The 23,657-nt window shown below is 38.2% G+C and overlaps 1 protein-coding gene across 1 annotated transcript in view; it reads left to right on the forward strand.

The window, feature by feature from the left end:
* The first annotated feature begins 4,776 nt into the window (after positions 1-4,776).
* RAB18 (RAB18, member RAS oncogene family) overlaps positions 4,777-23,657 on the forward strand; it is a 33,675-nt gene continuing 14,794 nt past the window's right edge. Inside the window, exons 1-2 of the mRNA XM_022580704.2 lie at positions 4,777-4,937; positions 9,486-9,541. Of these exons, the coding sequence (XP_022436412.1) occupies positions 4,870-4,937; positions 9,486-9,541 (124 nt within the window). The 5' untranslated portion in view covers positions 4,777-4,869. The remainder of the gene's footprint in view (positions 4,938-9,485; positions 9,542-23,657) is intronic.

The raw sequence follows: 23,657 nt of genomic DNA on the forward strand, positions 1-23,657 counted from the left end.
GCACTATTTACAATAGCCAGGACATGGAAGCAATGTCAGTGTCCATCGACAGATGAATGGATAAAGAAGATGTGGCACATATATACAATGGAATATTACTGAGCCATAAAAAGAAACGAAATTGAGTTATTTGTGTGAGGTGGATGGACCTAGAGTCTGTCATACAGCGTGAAGTAAGTCAGAAAGAGAAAAACAAATACCATATTCTAACACATATATATGGAATCTAAAAGAAAAAAATGGTTCTGAAGAACCTAGGGGCAGGACACGGATAAAGACGCAGACATGCAGAACGGACTTGAGGACACGGGGAGGGGGAAGGGTCAGCTGGGACGAAGTGAGAGAGTGGTGTAGACATATATACACTACCAAATGTAAAATAGCTAGCTAGTGGGAAGCAGCCGCATAGCACAGGGAGATCAGCTCAGTGCTTTGTGACCACCTAGAGGAGTGGGGTAGGGAGGGTGGGAGGGAGACTCAGGAGGGAGGGGATATGGGGATATATGTATACGTATTGCTGATTCACTTTGTTATACAGCAGAAACTAACACGACATTGTAAAGCAATTATCCTCCCATAAAGATGTTAAAAACAAAACAAAACAGTGCATATGGGAAACAGATCCCCCAGGCCAGACCGTTGGCCAGGAATGTCATCTTCCTGATACTTCTGTTTTGGTGTCTTGCTATCTGGCCTGAATTTCAGAAGCACAGCTCTAAAAGGGTTCTGAAAAATTTTGCCTCCAAGGTGTACCTTCACATAAAATTCAACATGGTTAAAATGTAACCCATTTTCGTCACCATTTCTGTCATAAGTTTGCCTGCTTATTGGTCGCACTGAGACTTACAATAGTAGAGAAATTCTTGATACTTTTCTCACCGTTTTCTTCTCCTCATCCTTCACTGGGCGTGGGGCAATTGTTCCTTGCGTCGTTTGTATATATGCCTCCATTTCCAGTCCCCAACCCCCATCACCACCACATTCAGGTCTTCCCCTAATATCCTATGAGGTCTCCATGCTGTGGACTAAAAACAAAATGCACAACCTAAAAGTTGAGAATTATATTTTATTTGGTTGACTTAACAGAGGAGTTAAGCCAGGGATACAGTCTCTCAGATAGCTCTGAGGGACTGTTCCAAAGAGGTAAGCAAAGAGCCAGCATATATATGAGTTTTTGGAAAAAAACATAAAACAGGTGGTCAAACATCAAAAGATTACTGCTAATTAAAGAAATAGACATCTCAATTTAATGGATTTAGCATTTTTTCTATGCACGGGAAGATGCAGGAGTCTGGGCTTATTGAAATCATTCCTTTGATATGCATCTTCACTGTCTAGTGCCAGTATCCTATTCTTTCCAATTTTGAGCCCCCTCAGGGTACACCTCTGGGTGCGGCTGCAGTAGCTGACAGCTTGGTGGTGGCAACATCCTTTGTTTACCGATATGGCAGGTGACATTCTTTGTCCACAATGTCTTTACTCCTGTCTGTTCCCTAATTCTTCCTGTACATAGCCAGATTTATCCATCTAAAAGGTTATATTTTACAGAGTCCTGATGCCTTTGTTTATGCTAGATTCATTCTGCCTGAAGCAGTATCCCCTTTCTTGCACTTGTCTAAACTGTACCCCTTTTCAAGTCCTGCTTCCTTCCTGAAGCCTTTCCTGGTGGCCCTAAGCTTCAGTGATCAATTACTCTTGTCTGAATTTCCGGAGCATTTATTTTCTGTGTCACCTATTTAGCACAAAAAATACTCCCTTGCCTTACCTGTGCCTGATGCTTGCTTCCTTTCTCGCAATACCTGGTAATGGTTGTGCATTAAGAGTTGCCGAGGTTTTTCTTCCCCTAATGTTCAAGACAGAGATTCAAGAGACACTTCAACCCATATAAGCAACAAATAAAAAAAGAAGACCTCACTGTTCCAAATTTCTGAAGTTGATTTGAGGTTTTTATATTTACAAATATTTTTTGAGCAGCTACTCTACGCTTGGCATTATACTGCATGCTGGAGACAGAACAGTGAACAGGACACTAATCAATTCTGCTTTCAAGAAGCACACATTCTGGTAGGAGAACAAGCAATTATAATACTGTGGAGTACATACCACAATAGACGCATAGGACACTATCGGAACACAATGTAATGCTGACCTGGGAGGCCTGAGAAATCATTCCAGAGAAATAGATCCAAAAACTGGAACATGGAGTATGAGTAGGAGCTGCCCAAGCAAAAGTGTGTGTATGTGCAGGGATGGGACTGGGGGCAGAGGAAAGAAGAGGACTCCAGGCGGAAGGGGTGACAAGGTCCTGGAGACTGGCAAACACGGCTCACTGGAAATATGAAAGGAGTTTAATTTGACCAGAACACAGAGTACAAGGCGTGAGATAGCAAGAGATGAGGTTGGAGGGATAACCAGGGCCTATGATAAAATAATAAATACTTGGAAGGGCAGTGAGCAACAAAAAGAAGGTGGGATGACTGGACTCGGTTTGCACTTCAGCAGTGCCACTTTGACTGCAGGGTAGAGAAGAGCCTGAGGGGAGAGAAGAATGAAGGCAGGAAGGCCAGCGGGGCAGCTAACAGGGCAGGTGATCCAGCAAGAAACTGAGGTGCTGACCTGACATTAGCAGTGATGGTAGAAGTGAAGAAAGTGTATACATTTCAGGATGCTTAAGGGATGTGGGTAGTGAGGCTGAGGAAGGTGAGTGGCTGTTAATGTCATTCCTTAAAAAGGAAATCAGGAGGAAAAGCTAGTATAGAGGAGAAGACGATGACGTCAGCATGATTCATGTTTAGCTTGGTTTTCTGCACCTGGACACACCCACGTGGAGACGTCTTGGCAGCTGTGCCATGCAACGGTTCTCAAACTTTTTGGTTGTACAGATTATTGTACACTGTTACAAATTATTGAGGACTTGAAAGAGCTGATGACTATTCATATTTACTATTCAAATTAGAACTGAGAAAATTTTAAACATATGTATTAAACCATCTTAAAACATAATAAACCTATTACTAGTTAGTATAAATGTTTATGAAAATAATTATTTTAAAACAAAAAATTAGTGAAAAAGTGGCACTGTTTTACGTTTTGGAAAATCTCTTTAATGTCTGGCTTAATAGAAAATAGCTGAATTCTAAGATCTGGTTCTGCCTTCAATCTGTTTTGCTATCACACTGTATATAGCCTCTGGAAAACTCCACTGTAGTATCAAAGAACCAGAGTGAAAAAAGTAAACAGCATCTTGAATAACTGTGAACATAGTTTGATCTGTGTTCGTCCCTGAAGGGGATCTCTAGGGATCTGGGGACTACACTTTTAGAATCACTGCCCCAGAGCAGGAGAACTTGACAATATTGTGAGTCTCACTAATAAGCTCTTGATGCCATGGCCAAAAGTAGGCTGGATAGTCTTGATTGAGGTTTCAAGTGCTATTTTGAGAGGTTGAGGTTGCCTGGTTGACATCACCTTCCAAAGTTAGGAATGGAAGAATGTTCATTCAATTAATTCATTTAACAAATATTTATTTAGCACATATTATATGTCAGGAACTACTCTAGACACAGAGGGTAGAACGAACAAAACAAAACAAAATCCTTGCCTTCATGAAGCTTCCCTTTTCTTTGGGGAAGATTAGACAGTGAACAAAGTAGTAGAGTATATATCGGAGGGCAGTAAGTACATGCAGGAAAACAATGGAAAGAGGTATAGGGAATGTTGGAAGGATTTGCAGATTTCGAGTAGTGTGTACAGGGAAGCCTTCATTAAGAAGGAAACATTAGAGCAAAGACCTGAAGGAGGAGAAGGGTATCGGCGGGTGGGATACCATTTGGGTATCTAACACAAGAGCTTTTCTGGGTATTTAAAAAGATTATTTCCTTAATTTATTTTAACTTTTATTAACATGTATTCTTTAATTAAATATCTATTGTATCTGGCATTAGCTGCAGGTAAAAGAAGATAAGATGGGAGGCTAATGTTTATTTAGTGTCTGCCACGTACCAGGCACTTTGTTAGTTACTATACATGAGGTTTGGCGCCCTCACTAAGATTTATAGCTTGCCAAGAAGACAAAGCATGTACATACATTCCTGCAGTTGTGGTGTAGCAGCTCTTATGAGTAACAGTTAGCTTGAGTTGCACCACCAGAGATCTGTATGCACCTGATTTATGTGAGGTTTACATCTCTCTGAATATGAAGTGAGGTGTGAAGGGTATTTGTCAAACAGCCAGGAAGTTATTAATACCAGATCACACCTTTTATAGAGCACTTGAGTTTACAAAGTACCGTCAGAAATTAACTCATTTAATCTTCATAATAATTCTAAGACGCCGGTCTTGTTGTTAGAAGTATAATTGTGCCGACTGAGGGGAACAGGCTCAGAAGTCTAGGTAATGCAAAGCGGTTATACGGTGGCTGGGACCTAAAACTAAGATAATCTGCCTTCGCGCACAAGACTGTTGCCACTGCAGTGCAGCTGTCTTGAGCAGCTATTGAAATCAAAGAGAACCATACTCCCCTGACTCAGTCCTCTTCCGAGTACGTGCACCAAGAAAGGACGGTTAAATGAGGGTTGGAGAAGGGGAAGAGCCTGCGAACCGGGTGAAATCACACCCGGCGCCCTCCCTCTGCGCTTGCGCAAGGGAGGAGTTGCCCTCCCCGGAAGGACACCTGGGACTTGGGTTTGCGCCGACGCAGAGCTACCTCCAGGCGGAACCCGGGCGTGCGGGGCTCCTGCAACCTAAACACCCGGTGTGAAAGGAAGGTGGCCCCGGCGGGGCGGGGCGCATGCGCGGCAGCTCCCCCTGGGGAAGGGCTGAGAGGCGGAGCGGGGCGGCCAGCTGTGAGCCGAGCGGAGCAGGGTCAGGATGGACGAAGACGTGCTGACCACCCTGAAGATCCTCATCATCGGCGAGAGTGGCGTGGGCAAGTCCAGGTGAGGCGGCTCTGCGAGCCGTGACGAGGGTGACAGGGCCCTTTCCGTCTCGGTGGCCGCTGTCCCCTGGGCCACGGCGGGAACGGTAAACGGCGACGGCCGGGCGCGGCCCGAGCTGGGGCGGCCTCCGCCCGCGGCCTCCGGGCCTTCTCGCTGCGCGGCCCCGCGGCCCCGCCACCCCGCCGCCCGGTCCACGGCCTCTGCCAGGCCCGGCTCCCTGGATCGCTTCGCCTCCTGTCGCACCCAGAGGAAAACAGTTCCGGGGCCGCCGCCCGCCCGGCGGTTTGCTGTAGAGGAGCCTAGGGCGCGGCGGGCGGGCTTGGGCCCGAGTTCGGCCGAGGGCTAGGCCTCTGGGCCCCGGGGCCAGGCTCCCTGCACCCCGGGGCCAGGCTCCCTGCACCCCGCGAGTTGAGAGGTGTAGCTCTACCGCTGGGGTTTCGGCCGGCCTGCCTCGTAATACGTCAAGTTCTGCACGGGAAGTTTCGCGACGCCGTAGGTCGCATTCCTGGCCTATTATGGTGCACCCCTCAACCGCTTTTTTTTTTCTTTTTTCTTTTTTTTTAAATGAGTCAGCTGTGAAAGAACTCTTCAGTCTTCTGATTGCTTAAATAATTCACTTTAGCCTGAGAAGGTAGAGCTTAAGCTGTGGGCCGCTTTTGAAAATCAAGTGTGATTGTTACTTGTCATTGTGCCGCATCATATAGAGGTAAAAGAACACATTAGCATGTGTCTCTTCTTTCTTGGGGGAAAATAACGTTGACAGTAGTTAGAGTTGAGTACAAGGGAAGACGTGGAGCCTGGAGCGTATCGCAAGAGGGCTGTGATTTCATCCACATCCTGGAACAAAGTTCTCCAGGTGAAGGTATCCTCGCCCAATGATTACGAGCTCCTTGTATTCTACGCTGCTTTGATCTTCAAATAATATACAAATTCCAGGAGCTGCAAGCAATTTCATATTTTAGCTATACCTCCTGATAAACTTATCTTTCACATTACTTCGTGAAGTCTTACTTTTTTTAAAAAAATACTTGAGGGCTTCCCTGGTGGCGCAGTGGTTGAGAGTCCGCCTGTCAATGCAGGGGACACGGGTTCGTGCCCCGGTCTGGGAAGATCCCACATGCCGCCGCGGAGCGGCTGGGCCCGTGAGCCATGGCCGCTGAGCCTGCGCGTCCGGAGCCTGTGCTTCGCAACGGGAGAGGCCACAACAGTGAGAGGCCCGCGTACCGCAAAAAAAAAAAAAAAAAAAGAAAAAGAAATAAAATACTTGAGTATTTGAAACCTTACTCTGTAAATATATTCTGAAACTTTATGTGTTTTTAAAGCATGACAGTACATTTTCATAGTTTCTCTCATTTAATGTACTCTGTATGTTAGAGTGAGGGATTTGTACCTAAGAAGGAATAAATTAATGAAACACTATGGGCTAAAAAGATAGTATGATTTGTGTGTGTGTGTGTTACTTAAAGGGCTGAATAAAATCATTTTCATGATCACCATCTATTGTATTTGAGGGTTAAAAAGCTAGGTAATATATAAACATAGTCTTAATAGGAATTCCTTGGCCTTGTGACCATTTTCTTCTTGAGATGTGACCCTCATTTAGGTTAAGACATATGAAATTGCTGATTTTGAAGTTAAGAATGGTTGAATGTCCTTTCATGTGGTTCAGCCCCAAACATGGTTGATTGGCACCTTTTCTAAATGTGTTAGATGGGTGATTACTTGAAAGCTAACTGCAGTGCAGTGTTCACGTAACTGAAGTTCTTCCTCTAGAGTAAAATCTGTTAAGTGGATTTACTGGTTCCCTTGGTTCCCTCCCCCCAAACAAATTTATTTGGATCTAATGTGCTCCAGATTTTTTCTCAATAGTTAGTGGTGAATTATCAACTACTCACTGCAAAATTTTAACACCTTTACCTCTTTCAAGAAAGGATTGCATTTAAGGAGAAAGTTGGCTTATTTTTCTGGCTAGATATACATTTTTGGTGTATGTCATATGCTATGGAAAAAACTTTGAACACTTTCTGGATAAGATGAGAATAAATGACTTTAGAAGCCTATCTTTTTAAGGTAAGTACAAAAACACTTGTCATGGATATAATCTTACAGGGTTGTTCTAACCAATGGTTTCTATTTCTTTATAAATCTAGAGTTAGTGGAAGTGATGTATCACTTGTGTTGTTGAGAAATCATTGCACAACGAAGGACATCTTAACTAATTCAAACTAGTGGGTTATTTTTCCAGTTTATTCCGTACTTGGAGTGTAATGAGCATGTGTGAGAGGAGCCAGGAGATGAGAATGATGAAACTGGTGCTGCCACTTGTGTGACCTTTGTCACTCAGACACTCCAGGCCTTCATTTCTTTGTTCGAAAAGTGAGGTTGGGTAGAAATCTCTCAGACCCTATCAAGTGTTAAATGTGTAATGGTCTTTGATTCCGTGGCTAGCCATAGGGAAGTGAAGAAGTAGCCAGGTGTTTCAGAAACTGGGAGGGATTATAGAGACCTTCTGTTATTTAAGTTGCTGTCCCTCCTGTGCCCCTTATATCCCATCCTTTTTGACCAATTTCATTTGTAAATTGAGAAATGCGTGTTAGTTATAATCGCACTGATTAATTACAGATTTGGTCTCCAAGTGGATTGGTGGTCTCCTTCCATCTATAGCTCTGCATGGAGAGTATTTTGCTCCTTTAACTTTGAAAATATGAAGGCTTAAACGTACATCCTTTAGAGCAGTGGCTCTTAATCATTTTTCGGGTTGTGGGTTCCTGTCAAATCTAATAGAGAAATAGACTCCCTGCCTAGAAAAATGTACACATAGAATTTAGAATACATTTCGAGCTAATAGTTTACCCCTGGCTAAGATCTGCCTTATACTCGAAGTCTGTATTAAAATTTGTTGCTTTACACCCTTGTCTTTCCTGACAAAATACCATTAATGACAAGCAAAGAAAAACCGCTGGCTCAGTGTCTGCCACATTGTCGATGTTTAATAAATAATAGCCAATACCATTGTTATTATTTATGTTATTATGGTGTTATTATTACTACTCAACAAGGTTCTACGTTTTTGTAATAATATTTTCTTTGGTGACTGAGTATAGATACACAACCTTTCTATTCTTAAATTGTGAGTAACTGAAATTTTCAGCGAAATCTTCACCTTTGTTGATTTGAAGTTTAATGCTGGGCAGAGAAGAAAATTCTTATGAGTAGTGTTTTAAGATTCTTATTAGTGCTGTCACCTAATTCATGTTGGAGGTAAGTAAAATGAGTTATAGTCAAGAGTGTTCAATGTTAAGTAGAAAAATCTACAGTATGATTCTTTTTACTTTGCTTTTGTGGTGCTGGTTTTATGATCAACAAAAAGCAAAACCAGGAAACGGAGAGTTAATCCTTCAAATAGAATTAATGACACTGGGTTCGGGAACTACCAAGAGGCCATTATGTTTTGCAACGCTGTGGGCAAAAAAAAAAATCTTAAGCAGCAATAATTATAATCTATAGAAATATTCATACATTTTTTTGCTGCAATTCAGACATGGGATAGCTATTGTCTTGATTTTATTAATGCAAATAGGTCAATAGAATGGTCTCGTCCTACTTAGGAGATAACGTGAGGGGCAGTTGATTAATTTTATAAATCTAGGGCTTTAACAAAAGCTTAGATTTTATTTTTGAAGAGCTAATAACTGACACTTCTGCCTTATGTTAAACAAAATAATTCTGGGAGACAAAATCTTGGAGTACTCTTACGGTATCTTTTCATTTCATGCCTTCCTTTCTAGTTTCTTTACCATTTCCTAGGTTTAGTCCTTCATGATCTCTTACTATAATTATGGCAGTTGTCTTCTGTTGTTTTTCTTGCATTTTATTGCTGGCATTAAGTTTTCAAGATAAAGAGAAGTTCCTGCCATTCCTTTCGGTGAAAGCTTTTGGTAGCTCCATGTTGCCTCCTTGATTTCATACACCCTACCCAGCATTTGCCAGAGGCTACCTGCTCTGGCCATCATGTGACCTTTCTGCCTTCACTTTTTATTTTATCTCTTTCCACTTGGGTAATAGTCTTAACTACTTGTTTCAAAATGCTAGACTTCACACCTTTCTGTTTTTACCTGAATTCAGAGTGAATTATGCATTAGATTTTTTAAAAAATTAATTTGTTGCATTCCAAAAGACTTACTTTTCCCCTTTTTGTCCATGTCAGTTAAAGTGTCACATGTTTGCTAATATCATTTTCTCAGAAGGACATACCAATACAGTTATAAAAAAGCAAAAACACAGTCGTTTTCACACGTGGGGAATTGAGCAGGGGAGCATAGGGAACATATTTTCTAGTAAAAACTACTTTGCTTTTGGGACTCTTTAATTGCCGTTCCAATAATTTAATTCCTCTGTGTATACCTGCCCTGAGGCTGTGGGAGCGGACTACATCAGCTATTCTTATCTGCATCTAACTAGTGAGGAAATAAAACAATCAGGAAGATTTATCAAGTGATTAGAAAGAAAAGCCAAATTACTAATCTGTCTTTTTAACATCTCTTTTAGCCTGCTCTTGAGGTTCACAGATGATACTTTTGATCCAGAGCTTGCAGCAACAATAGGTAAGCCTATGTTTAAAAATTTAGTAGAAATGCCAAATATTTTCTTGCTTCAGGCTGTTTCATCTAACTCCCCCTACCCATCCTCTCACCACCCCATTGCTTCCATGTCTGTCAAAATCTTATTTGTCTTTCAAGTCTTAACTTTGGTAGTCATTAAATTTCTGAAGCCTTTGTAGATCTCACCAAGCAAAAGAACGTCCTTTTCTGTTGTCTCGTGGTACTTTATTAACACTGCGGATATTACGATTATCTGTATACACATTCCTGTGCTATGGGTTGTCTGTTATTTAGCAGCATACAGTCATTTGAATGTTTATTGCATGCCAGGCACTGTCCTAAGAGGTGGGTTATAATGTTCAATAATGCAGACTTGGTCTCTGTCATAATGGACCTAGCAGTATCACCCAGCAGTAGAGTGTGTTAATTTTGTATTTTTAGCACTCAGTACAGTATCTGGCATGTATTCTGGCAGCATATTTATTGATATTAGTTATTAAAGACTGTTAGAAGCAGTAATACATAACTGCCTTTTAAAAATGAAATTTAGATTGCCTGAAAGTGGTTTGTCACACCAGCTTATTAGGATATATGAGAAGACAGAGCTAAATATTCTGGTGTCACATGTTTAGGGAGTAGGTGACAATGTAAAGGAACAAGAGACAGCTTGCAGCAGTAGGAAGAGCTGAGTCAGAGCAGGATAATAGTCTTGGCTCTGCCTTGAACGTTGTCATCTTGAGCAAGTCATTCACTTCCTTGTCTTCTGTAAGTTGAGGAATTTTGGTGAGAGAATACATTTTTCTTCCAGCTCTAAAATTTCATGATCTGATGAGTAGAATGTAGTAAAGATGATCCTTGTGTTATTATTAGGCAAAATAAAGAGTTTCTATTAACTGGGTTGATTTTTTTTCCTTTTTATTGTTAAATAATTTCATACTTAGAGAAAAGTTTTAAAAATAGTTCAAAGAATTCCTGTATATCTTAATCAAATTCCCCAAATGTTAACATTTATCACATATGCCTTATTCACTGTCTACATACACATACACAGTATTCTTGCTTTTTTCAAATTGTTTGAGAGAAAATTGCAGAGTGTCTTCAATGTCTTTAACCTCTAAGTACTTTAATGTGTATTCTCTAGATGAACATGGATACAGTTCTCCTGTATACAGACAGATTTCATCAGTTGTCCCACTAATGTCTTATATACCAAAGAAAAAGAATTGTTTCTGGTCCAGAATCCAGTCCAGCATCACATATTGAATTTTTTTTTTTTTTTTTTTTTTTTTTGCGGTACTCGGGCCTCTCACTGTTGTGGCCTCTCCTGTTGCGGAGCACAGGCTCCGGACGCGCAGGCCCAGTGGCTATGGCTCATGGGCCCAGCCGCTCCACGGCATGTGGGATCTTCCCAGACTGGGGCACGAACCCGTGTCCTTGCACCGGCAGGCGGACTCTCAACCACTGTGCCACCAGGGAAGCCCACATATTGAATTTTGTTGTCATTTTTCCTTAGTCTCTTAATCTGAACAGTTCTTCACTCTTTCTATGTCTTTCATGGCCTTGACATTTTTGAAGAGCACATACAGGCCAGTTATTGTAGAATATCCTTCAATTGCATTTGTCTGTGTGTCTTCATGGTTAGATTCAGGTTATGCATTTTGGTCAGGAATTCCTCAGAAGTGCTTGTCAGAGCATGGTGTATATTTGTGCCATTACTGTGATGGGACTTGGTTCCTTAAGATGATGTACACCAAGTCTCTCCACTGTAAACTGTCATCCTGTCATTCCAACTATGGTGGTTGTCCAGCTGTGGTTTTTCAAATTCCATCCTTCCATCTCCATTTCTTATTTAGAATTCTGTAAAGAAGAGTTCTTTGTTTCTTTCTATCAGTATGAGGTCACAGTGCCTCTAAATGTTTAATAAATTATATCAGGCATTACTTAGCTTTTGAATGACATGTTAACATTGACAGATTTACTGTTATGTGTGTAAAAGGGAATCATTTAAAACACTAGTAATTCAAAATCTATTTAATTTGGTTTTGGTATATCATTTGCTCCTTTAAAAAATCAGTTATTAATAAAACTTGATTTTGTTCAGAACATACCTGTTATTGGATAAGCGAGGAGTAGAAGAATAATAACTGGCAGGAAAATAAACTTGCCTAGAGTTAAAATTTTCCTAAGGGAGTGATCTTATATATACTATAAATTATCTGTCTTCATTTCAAACCCAAATGTAACTGGGGACTTGCAGATTGACAGATTATTCGTTGTCTTTATTACTAAAAAGGCTTTGCTTTAAAAGCAAATACTAAGATTGTAGCATACTGATGAGAATATACATAATTTGTTCCCCCGATGGGCCTTGGGTCTTGAAAAGTATCTTTTACATTTCGGCATCAGATAACTTTCTGCCCTAGGTTATAACCAATATACATGAGTTTTTGAAATAAAAATAATTAGCCCAGTTGTTAATGGCCATATGAAAATTAGTATTTACCTCCCAGTATAATAGGAAAGCACACCTTTATCTTTCAGTAATACAGTGAGACACTCAAGTTCCTGTCTTGTATGAAATACTCTATTAAGGTAGTTATCGGATTTGTGGCTTGAAGATGGTACTGTAGAGTTGGCATTTTCATCTTCTGCTTTCTGGCAATTGACTAATAACAAAGAGAGGGAGAAACCAAAACCCCAACCCCGTAGACCACTATACTAGAAGGCAGCTAAAACACCAAGCCACAAAATAGGTGGAATGGCTGCCAAGAGCAGTGGGGACCAGACAGGCCGCCTGTAGGAGAAAGTAGGCGATGCCAGGGCTGCAGAGCTCAGAGCCAGCAAGAGGTGCTTCATGAGGTTGAGAGGCCCACTGTGAGGTGCAAAACATATATCCCTTGTTTGCAAAAGCAAAATGGCTTCTTAAGCTAATGGCAGGAGTTGCCCTGCATCTGGTTTGGTTTTAAGAAGTTGGGAAGGTGAAGCCAAACAAGGAGTCATACAAACCAGCCATTTTTGCATTTTGTCTGTCTCTGTAGCAGTAGGGGAGGAGATAGATGCCTTTCAAAAACCTCTAGGTTGCCTATCTCCTCTGAATGTTGAGAAATAAAAAACTAACTGATTCTCATGTAAAACCCTGAATCAAGACAAAATTTTTCCAGTGCAGAACTGATCCACTATGGCTTTCTGCATGAACCTCCTGCAAATAGCTTGTCCAGGAAAACCTCACCACTTTCAACTATGACTTAGTAAAAAAGAATCCAGCTCAAGGCCACTACCACCATTCAAGAATCGAAAAGGAAGAAAGGAATGGAAAAACAAAGGACAGTTGAAGAATCCTCACCAGAAAAAAATATTGCTGTAAAGAAGATGAAAATAATGACCAAACATTTTGCCATGAATTTAAAAGGCTTAATGGAAATATTTATCAGTGAGAGCACAAAACAGTGATATAAGAGGTCGGGGAAGAGATAGTTCGACTACATGAGCAAATGCAGTGTGAGCTGATTGAGTGGAAAGAAAGAAAAGATAAGAAAATAAAATCATCACTGAAATGAAGGTGAGATTGGAAGGATCACAAGGGACAGTAGAAACTGGGAAACACAATAAAGAACACAGAAGCTAGGAATGGAAAAGTGGGTAGAATTTACCAAAATGAATAAGAATATTAAAACAAATTAGAGTGAGAAAATGATAGATATGGAAATCAGAAAAGGAGATTTTACATAGTATGTTTGAGTCTTAAAAGAAGAAACATAATGAAACACAACCAATATTTAATGATATATAATCCGAGGTAACGTATCTGACATAAAAATAAACACACAGACAAAATTGTAAGAATATTTTTTTTTTTGTAAGAATATTTTGACCAGGTTTTTGTTTGTTACATGGGAATATTTGGGGGGGAAATAATAAGCATTAGATTTCTCTTTTTGCTATGGTCAGGCCATAAGATGGTGCTTAATCAGGTCTTTACCTGAGGTATTTAATCAACTGCATAGATACAATTGGTTGAAATTTAAGCATGGATATAGAAAGTTACATTAACTTTATATAGTATGATTAAATAGGCAAAATTTGCTTTTTTTTTTTTTAATTTACCCTATTTTAGGTAACCTTTGAATACAAAAAGAGCACTTTAAGTAAAAATTTTCAAATACAAAAATTAGAAAACTTAAAAACTGGCTCTCTACTTAAGACAGGCTCACAAACTATTTCTTAATCTTTAAGACTTATAATTGTTACAATATGTGAAAGTGTTTTTTGAGGGTTGATACATTTCAACTAAAGTTAGACAAATTTTGCTTGTTGTTAGTTGACTTTAGATCAGTGATTCTTATCACTCCCTTGGTAAGTTTTTAGAAATACCCATGACTGTTTGGCTTCTAAGGGCAGGTGTCAGACAGATTTCATACACAAGTTACCTTATAGTTTGGGCTTACTTAACAGAAAGATAATTTAATTAAAATGCAAAGTAGTTTATATATCTTGTTTAACGTTTAATGTTTATAATCTTGTTAATACTTGGGAATATGAGATAATTCAGAAAGTAAAATAGAACTATTCTATTTCATAATATTTCATTCAATTAAACATGTTAAAGTAATAAAAATGGCTCTGACATTTCTTTATTTAGAATAATGACAAATGGTCTTGATCATATATAGATTGTTTCTTTCTTCCATTCTACTTAGAGGCTTTATTAGGAAAGGTTGTGATGTTTTTTATATGCCTTTTCAGCACTGACTAATGGTTGATAGACCTTTTTATACTGAAATGTCCTTGCTTTCCTAGATAAGCCTTCACTCATTTTGTTTGATGTATTTCTGGATTCTGTTGACTAATTTAGAATTTTTACATCTATTTTTATATGTAAGATGGACTCTCATTTTTTGTATTTTTAAAAAATCAGAATTTGGTATTAAAGTTGTATTAGTTTATACAATGAAGGAGCTTTCCATCTTTTTAAATTGTCCTTACTTGGTTAAATACTACTGGAATTATCTGTTCTATGAAGGTTATATTTCATCTGAGTCAGTCTGATCCAGCTTCTTCCTCACTGTTACAACCTCTTCAGGTTGTCTGTTTCTTAGGACAGTCTTAGGAGTGCAGCTAGGAAGGAAAATCCCAACTCACTTGTTAAGTTAGTTGCATGTAGTATCTTTTTTTTTTTTGGCCAGTACACAGGATCTTAGTTCTTGGTTCCCGAGCAGGGGTGGAGCCCGTTCCCCCTGCAGTGGGAGCACCAGGCCACCAGGGAAGTCCCTGTCGTATTCGTTTAAACTCTTCATTATCTGTGTTCATGTTCCCTCATTTCTAAACTTGTACATTTTTTTGGTCTGTCTTTTCCTTAAGGAATGTATCTATTTTATTGTTTGAGGAATTGCTTTATTTTTCCCCTCTTTCTCCTTCCTACTTTTATTTTGGTTTATTTTGTTAGTTTCTTAAGATGAGTATTAAGTTCCCTTCTTTTTAGTCTTTATTCTTTAATAAAGATGTCCTCTAAGAACAAGTTTTACTGTGTCCCATAGGTTGTGATAGGCTGTTTGTTTTTCATTGCTCTCTGCATAGTTTAAATTTTCAGTTTTGCTTTCCTCTTTGAATATTTGAAATCTTTGATTTAGGAATGTGTTTCCTAATTTTCAGGCTTTTTTTGGTCATTTTATTTCTTATTTATTGGATAATGACTTCCATTTGGATTAAAGCCACCCACCCCTCTGCCAGCCTCATGTCCATCAGCAAGAGTCAGGTTAGCCTCAGAATTTAGCCTACTTCTGACAAGACCTTCCTCCACACTCCTCTTTCCCCTCCAGATGTTCTTATCTTGCTACTGCTAGCCGCCATAAGACCATCAGGCACCATAACCATTTTTCCCTCTAAGTAGTCTCCACGGAAAGCCCTGGTGTCTCTTCATTTCCCAGACTCGGATCTTTGTAACCTTGTTCACCGTCTTTCCTCGCCTCCAGTGCTCACTCCTTCTCAGCTCTGTCTTCTGGGGGAGCAGAGCACTTAGCACATTTCATTGTTAATACTTTTTAGGTTGTTTGTAAACTGAGACTTGGGGATCTAGGTCCTCCTAATCTTGTTCTCCTTGGATCCTTAAAGGTTTTATCGTATCTGTCTTGATGCCCCCTCTCCTGTTATCCTCTACCCCCTCCCCCAAAATAACTAAATAGCAGATAAACCAGGAATTTTTATATTCTTTCATGAGAAGGGGGAAATTGACTTAAAGAGATTAATTAATAAGCTCTTGGCTATCGAGACCTTAGTAAGAGGGCTGAGACTAAATCCAGCCTCCTGACTTGGTATTCTTTTAATTACAGCACAGAAATACAACTCAGCAATGAAAAAGATCAAACACAGATTTGAACAGAATGTCAGAAATGCTAAACATAAGAGGGAAGCAGCAAAATTAGATTTATCAGTTAATTAAATGTAAATGGGTCCAATTCTCCTAATAATTCACATTGCCAGATTGGAGTTGAAAAGTACTTAAAAGAAATATGGAAAGGTTGAAATAAAGGGATGCACCAGTATAGAAGCACAGGTGGTAATATAACATGATTTAAGGTAGAATTCAGGGCTAATGCACTGGACAAGATCAAATAGGATATTATGTAATGATGAAAAGCCAAATTAATTAACAAAACAGCTATAATAGTCATAAACAAGTAGGCACCAAACACAGAAATGATATATAAAAGCAAATCTGTTTAAAACACAAGAGAAGAATTTGATGAAAATACATTTATATTAGGAGATTTGTTATATCTCTTTCATAATTAGATAGATCCAAAAGATACAGATAAGGTCATGGGAAATAGAATAACACAGTCAAGAAATATTTTGAATGAAGAACTAATTATTTTAAAATCCCATGGAACAGTTTTACAACATCAATCTTTACTTCGGCAGCAAAATAAATTGGAAAGAAGCAGAAATTTTACATGTTCTCTGATAATTTATTCTTTCAGAAAGTATTTTTGATCTATTATGTTCCAAGTAGATAGCAATATTTTTTTAATTATGATATAGTAAAATTGACTTCTTTGGGCGTATAGAGTTCTTTGAATTTAATATGTGTTATAACAAATGTATATGGTTATGTAATCGCTACCACAATCAGGATACCAAACAGTTCCAACATCCAAAAGAGTTCCCCTAGTGCCATCTTTTTTCAGGCACACTTTTTCCCCGTCTCTATTCCCTGGCAGCCACTGCTAGGTCTTTATCACTACAGTTTTGTGTTTTTGAGAATGTCATATAGATGGAATAGAATAGCGTGTGTAACCTCCAACCTGAGTTTTTTCACTTAGCATGATGCCTTTGAACTGCCTCTGAGTTTTTGTGTGTCAATAGTTTGTTCCTTTTTATTGGTGGGTTGTATTCCATCTGCCCATTGGTTAAGCTGGTTAAGTCATCTGCCCATTGTAGGACATTTGGGTTGTTTCCAGTTTTTGGTGATAATAAATAGACCTGTTAAAAACATTTAAGTACAGGATTTTACATGAAAATTAATTTTTATTTCTCTAGAGTAATTACCCAATAATGGAATTGCTGGATCATATGGTAAATGCATATTTAACTTTGGAAAACAGTCTGTCCATTTTTTTATAAAGTGGTTGTGTCATTTTACATTCCCACTAGCAGTGTGTATATATATATATATATATATATATATTTTTTTTTTTTTTTTTTTTTTTTTTTTGCGATACGCGGGCCTCTCACTGTTGTGGCCTCTGCCGTCGCGGAGCACAGGCTCCAGACGCGCAGGCTCAGGGGCCATGGCTCACGGGCCCGGCCGCTCCTTGGCATGTGGGATCTTCCCAGACCGGGGCACGAACCCGTGTCCCCTGCATCGGCAGGCAGACTCTCAACCACTGCGCCACCCGGGAAGCCCCTTTCTTGTTCTTCTGTAGCCCCATCCATTATACTTAGTATGGTCAGACTTTTACATCGTAATCATTCTAATAGGTGTGTATTGGTAATCTCATTGTGATTTACTTTGCATTTTCTAATGACTTATGATGTTGAGCATCTTTTAAAGTTCTTATTTGCTATCCATATGTATATATTTTGTGTGTGTGTGTGAAGTGTCCAAGTCTTGTTCAGTTTTTAATTGGTTTTTTTCTTATTGTTGAGCTTTGAGTTCTTTATATATTCTGCATATAAGTCCATTATTAGATGAAATATGCTTTGTAAATGTGTTTTTCTTAGTCTGTGGCTCCTCTTGTCATTCTCTAAACAGGTTATTTCTAAAAGCAGAAGTTGTTTATTGTGATGAAATCCAACTTACCAGTTTTTTTCTTTTATGGATAATGATTTCAGTGTTATATCTTGTGCTCAACAGATGATTGCAATGATTTTCTCCCGCATTTTCCTCTAGAAGTTTTATAGTTTTGTATTTTACACTAGGTGTATGGCTCATTTTTTTTAAATTTTCACTTATAATGTTCTTTTTTAAAAAAAAATTTATTGGAGTATATTTGATTTACAATGTTGTGTTAGTTTCAGGTATATAGCATAATGATTCAGTTATACATATACTTACATTCATTCTTTTTCAAATTCTTTTCCCATGTAGGTTATTACAGAATATTGAGTAGAGTTCCCTGTGCTATACAGTAGGTCCTTGTTGGTTATCTATTTTTTATATAGTAGTGTGTATATGTTAACTCCAAGCTCCTAATTCATCCTTCCCCACTCTATGTTTCCCCATTGGTAACCATAAGTTTGTTTTTGAAATCTGTAAGTCTGTTTCTGTTTTGTAAATAAATTCATTTGTATCATTTTTTAAAAATGAGATTTCACATATGAGTGATAATGATATTCGTCTTTCTCTGTCTGACTTACTTCACTTAGTATGATAATCTCTAGGTCCATCCATGTTGCTGCAGATGGCATTATTTCATTCTTTTTTATGGCCAAGTAATATTCCATTGTATATATCTACTACATCTTCTTTATCTGTTCCACTGTTGATGGACATTTAGGTTGCTTCCATGTCTTGGCTATTGTAAATAGTGCTGAAGTGAACCTTGGGGTGCATGTATCTTTTCAAATTATGGTTTTCTCCAGATATATGCCTGGGAGTGGGACTGCTGGATCATGTGGTATTTCTATTTTTAGTTTTTTAAGGAACCTCCATACTGGTGAGCTTTCCCATTCATAATTTTCTTGTTTCTAGCTGTGGCCTTTTCTTTTCTGCCTAGAGAAGTTCCTTTAGAATTTTTTGTAAAGCTGGTTTTGTGGTGCTGAATTCTCTGACCCTTTGCTTGTCTGTAAAGCTTTTGATTTCTCCATCAAATCTGAACAAGAGCCTTGCTCAGTAGAGTATTCTTGGTTGTAGGTTTTTTCCCTTTCATCACTTTAAGTATATCATGCCACTCCCTTCTGGCCTGCAGAGTTTCTGCTGAAAAATCAGCTGATAACCTTATGGGGATTCTTTTATATATTAATTCTTGCTTTTCCCTTGTTGCCTTTAATATTTTTTCTTTCTGTTTAATTTTTGTTAGTTTGATTAACATGTGTCTCAGCAAGTTCCTCCTTGGGTTTATCTTGTATGGGACTCTCTGTGCTTCCTGGACTTGAGTGTTTCCTATCTCATGTTAGGGAAATTTTCGGCTATAATCTCTTCAATTATTTTCTCAGGCCCTTTCTCTCTCTTCTCCTTCTGGGACCCCTATAATGCAAATATCGGTGGGTTTAATGTTGTCCCAGAGGTCTCTAAGACTGTCCTCATTTCTTTTCATTCTTTTTTATGTTCCACAGCAGTGATTTCCACTACTTTATCTTCCAGTTCTCTTGTTGTTCTTCTGCCTCATTTTTTCTGCTATGGATTCCTTCTAATGTATTTTTCATTTCAGTTATTGTATGGTTCATCTCTGTTTGTTCTTTAAATCTTCTAGCTCTTTGTTAAACATTTCTTATATCTTCTTGGTCTGTGCCTCCATTCTTTTTCTGTGATCTTGGATCATCTTTATTATTGTTACTCTAAATTCTTCTTCAGGTAGATTGCCTATCTCCACTTCATTTAATAGTCCTTCAGGTTTTTATATTGTTCCTTTGAAACATATTTCTCTGCCACCTCATTTTGTCTGACTTTCTGTGTTTGTGGTCTCCATTCTGCAAGCTTTAGGATCGTAGCTCTGCTTGCTTTTGGTGTCTGCCCCTGATGGGTGAGGCTGGTCATGGGGTTTGTGCAGGCTTCCTGGTGGGAGGGACTGGTGCCTGTCCACTGGTGGGTGGAGCTGGGTTTTGTCCCTCTGGTGGGCAGGGCCGTGTCAAGAGGGTGTGTTTAGAGGTGGCTGTGGGCTCAGTATGACTTTAGATGGCCGTCTGCTGATGGGTGGGGCTGTGTTCCTGTCTTTCCAGTTGTTTGGTCTGAGGTGTTCCAGCATGGGAGCCTGTAGGCAGTTGGGTGGAGCTGGGTCTTGGGGTCGAGCTGGACATCTCCAAGAGAGAACACGCCAATTAATATTCCCTGGGCACAGGAATTCTCTGGTGGTCCAGCATCCTGGACTCAGTGCTCCCACCCCAGAGGCCCAGGCCTGACCCTATTTCCTGGCTTCTGGGGTCTCCTGAGGTCACAGTGCTGTAGGTGCTGCAGCAAAAACACCTGAGACCTTTAGGTGCAGGTAAAATGCCTCAGAGTGGTTACATACATACCTTTCACATCTTTTGTGAGATTTAGCCCTAAGTATTTTATAGGTTTTTATGTACAATGGTAGTAAATTTTTTAAAAATATTGTTTCTTTTCATTACTATTATATAGAAATAATGTTGATTTTTTAAATGTTTATTTAGTGTCCTCCAACCTTGCTAAACTTGCTTATTCGTTCTAGGTGCTTTTTTAATCCCATAGATTCCATTGGGTTTCTACATTCTTCCTTTCCAATCTGGATGCCTTTTATTTCTTGTTTTATTGCCTTGGCTGAAGATCTCCAATGCAGTGTTGTGATGAGAGCTGATATCCTTCTTTTGTTCCTGATATTAAGGGGAAAACATTCAGTCTCTACCACTGAGTGTGCTGTTAGTTGTATCTTTTCATAGATGCTGTTTATCAGGTTGAGGAAGTTTCCTTCTATTTCTGGTTTACTGAGAGGTTTCATTAGGAATGCATGTTGGATTTTGTTAAATTCCTTTTCCACATTTGTTGAGATGTTCATATGAAGTTTCTTTTTTGGTTTAAAATAGTAAAATCCACATTGTTTTTTTTTCTCCCCGTGTTATTATCAACCTTTCATTTCTGAAATAACATCACTTGGTTGTGCTGTACTGTTCTTTTCACCTATTTGGATGACTTATGGTAAAATTTTGTTTACGATTTTCATCTGTGTTCATGAGGGATAGTAATCTGTAGTTTTCTTTAATTATGGTGTCTTTGTCTGGTTTTGGTATCATGGTACTATAGAACTCATAGACTGACTAAGGAAGTATTCATTCCTCTTCAGTTTCCTGCAAGAGTTTGTTTGTAATGGATTATTATTTAAATGTTCAGTAGAATTCATTTGGGGCCTGGAGTTTTTTCATGGAAAGGTTTTATCCACAGATTTAAATTCTTTCATAGATATAGGATTCTCCGGTTATCTATTTTTTATTGTGAAAATATATATAAGATAAAATTTACCATTTTAACCATTTTTAAGTGTATGATTCAGTGGCACTAACTATGTTCACATTGTTTTGCAACCATCAATACTATCCATTTCCAGAACTTTTTCATAACCTCAAACAGGAACTCCACCAATTAAGCAATAACTCCCACTCCATATTTCCTCTCAGTCCCTGGTAACTTGTTCTACCTTCCGTCTCTACGAATTTGCCTGTTCTAGATACCTTGTATTAGTAGACTTATACAATATTTGTCCTTTTGTAATTTGCTTATTTCACTTAGCATAATGTGTTTAAGGTTCATCCATGTTGTAGCATATATCAGAATTTCATTCCATTTTATAGCTGTATGTATTGGAATTTCATTCTATTTTATGGCTAATAATGTTCCATTATATGTACATACCACATTTTGTTTATCCATTCATCTGTCCATGGACACTTGAGTTGCTTCCACTTTTTGCCTTTTGTGAATAATACTGCTGTGAACATTGTTGTACAATTATTTGTTTGAGTTCCTGTTGTCAGTTCTTTTGGGTATGTCCCTGAGTGGAATTGCTACATTATATGGTAATTCTAGTTTTAGTTTTTTGAGGAACTGCCAAACTATTTTTCACAGTGACTGTGCCATTTTACATTCCTACCAGCAATGCACAAGCATTCTAATTTCTTAATGTCCTTGTTAACACTTGTTATTTTTCACTTTTTTCTTTAATTATAGCTGTTTTAATGGATATGAAGTAGTGTCTCATTGTGGTTTTGATTTGCATTTCCCTAATGGATAATGATGTTGAGCATCTTTTCCTGTGCTTTTTGGCCATTTGTGTATATTATTTGGAGAAGTGTCTATTCAAATCCTTTTCCCCATTTTTGAATAAGGCTTTCTGTTGTTAAGTTATAGGCATTCTTCATATATTCCAAATACTAATCCCTTATCAGATAACTGGCTTGCAAATATTTTTTCCCATTTTGTGAGGTTTTTTTTCCTACTCCCTTGACGTTGCCCTTTGATGCATATAAGTTTTTAATTTTGATAAAGTCCAGTTTATTTTTCTTCTGTTGCCTGTGCTCTTGGTGTTATATCCAAAAAATCTTTGCCAAATCCCATGTCATGAAAAATTTTTCCTATCCTTCTAAGAGTTTTAAAGATTTAGTTTTTACATTTACATCTTTGATCCATTTTGGGCTAACTTTTGTATATGGTGTAAGGTTAGGGTCCAACTTCATTCTTTTGCATCTGGATATCTAGTTTTCTGAGCATCATTTGTTGAAAGGACTGGCCTTTTCCTATTGAATGGTCTTGGCTTCCTTGTTGAAAATCAGTTGGCTATATATGTGAGGGTTTATTTCTGGGTTCTCTATTTATTACATTGGTTTCAATGTCTGTACTTAATGCTAGTACCATTGTTTTAATTATTGTAGTTTTGTAGTAAGTTTTGAAGTTTGAGTCCTCCAACTATTCTTTTTTTTCAATATTGTTTTGTTATTTAGTGCCTCTTGTAATTCTATACGAATTTGAGTGTCAGCTTTTCCATTCTGCAAAAAAAGCTATTAGAATTTTTATTGGATTGTGTTGGATCTGTAGATAGCTTTGGGTAGTATTGTCATCGTCACAATATTAAGCCTTCCAACTCATGAACACAGCATGTCTTTCCACTTATTTGTGTCTTCTTTAATTTCTTTCAGCAGTGTTTTGTAGTTTTCAGTGTATAACTATTAAAGCTCCTTGGTTAAATTTATTCCTGAATACTATTATTATTATTATCATTGTCATCTATTTTAAAAGTATTTTATTCTTTCTGATGCTATTGTAAATGAAATGATATTTAAAATTTTTATTTTTGGATTGTTCATTACTAGGGTATAGAAATGCAACTGAGTTTTGCATGTTGATTTTATATCCTGTAACTTTGCTGAATTCACTTATTCTAACAATATTTTTGTATGTGTATGGAATATAATCATTAGGATTTTCTACATATAAGAAATGTTGTCTGTGAACAGAGATAATTTTACTTCTTCCTTCCCAATATGGATGCCTTTTATTTCCTTTTCTTGCCTAATTGCTCTGGCTAGGACTTCCAGTACTCTGAGAATAGAAGTGGTGAGAGTATGCATCCTTATCTTGTTCTGATCTGTGGGGAAAAGCTTTCAGTTCTTCACCAATGAGTATGATGTTAGTTACAGGTTTTTCTTATGTATTCACTTGTGTTTTCTTCTGCATTGTCTAATCTGCTGTTAATCCCATCCTGTGTATTTTTTTTTTAATCTCAGACATTGTCGTTTTCATCTCTAGATGTTTGGTATGGGTTTTTAAAATCTCTCTCATGTCAGCTTAACTTTCTGAACATGTGGTATACAGTTATGTGTTTTTAATATCCTTTTTTGCTAGTTTTAACATCTTTGCTAGTTCTGAGTCAGCTTCTCTTGATTGCTTGTTTTTCTTTTGATAAGGCAGATGATTCCATTGATATGTTCTGGTTTCCCATTCATTGGTATTTCT

Source organism: Delphinapterus leucas, chromosome 2 (assembly GCF_059928025.1).
Source record: "Delphinapterus leucas isolate spDelLeu-1000000601 "Yukka" chromosome 2, BTC_Dleu_Yukka2, whole genome shotgun sequence".
In the NCBI taxonomy this organism is placed as follows: domain Eukaryota; kingdom Metazoa; phylum Chordata; class Mammalia; order Artiodactyla; family Monodontidae; genus Delphinapterus; species Delphinapterus leucas.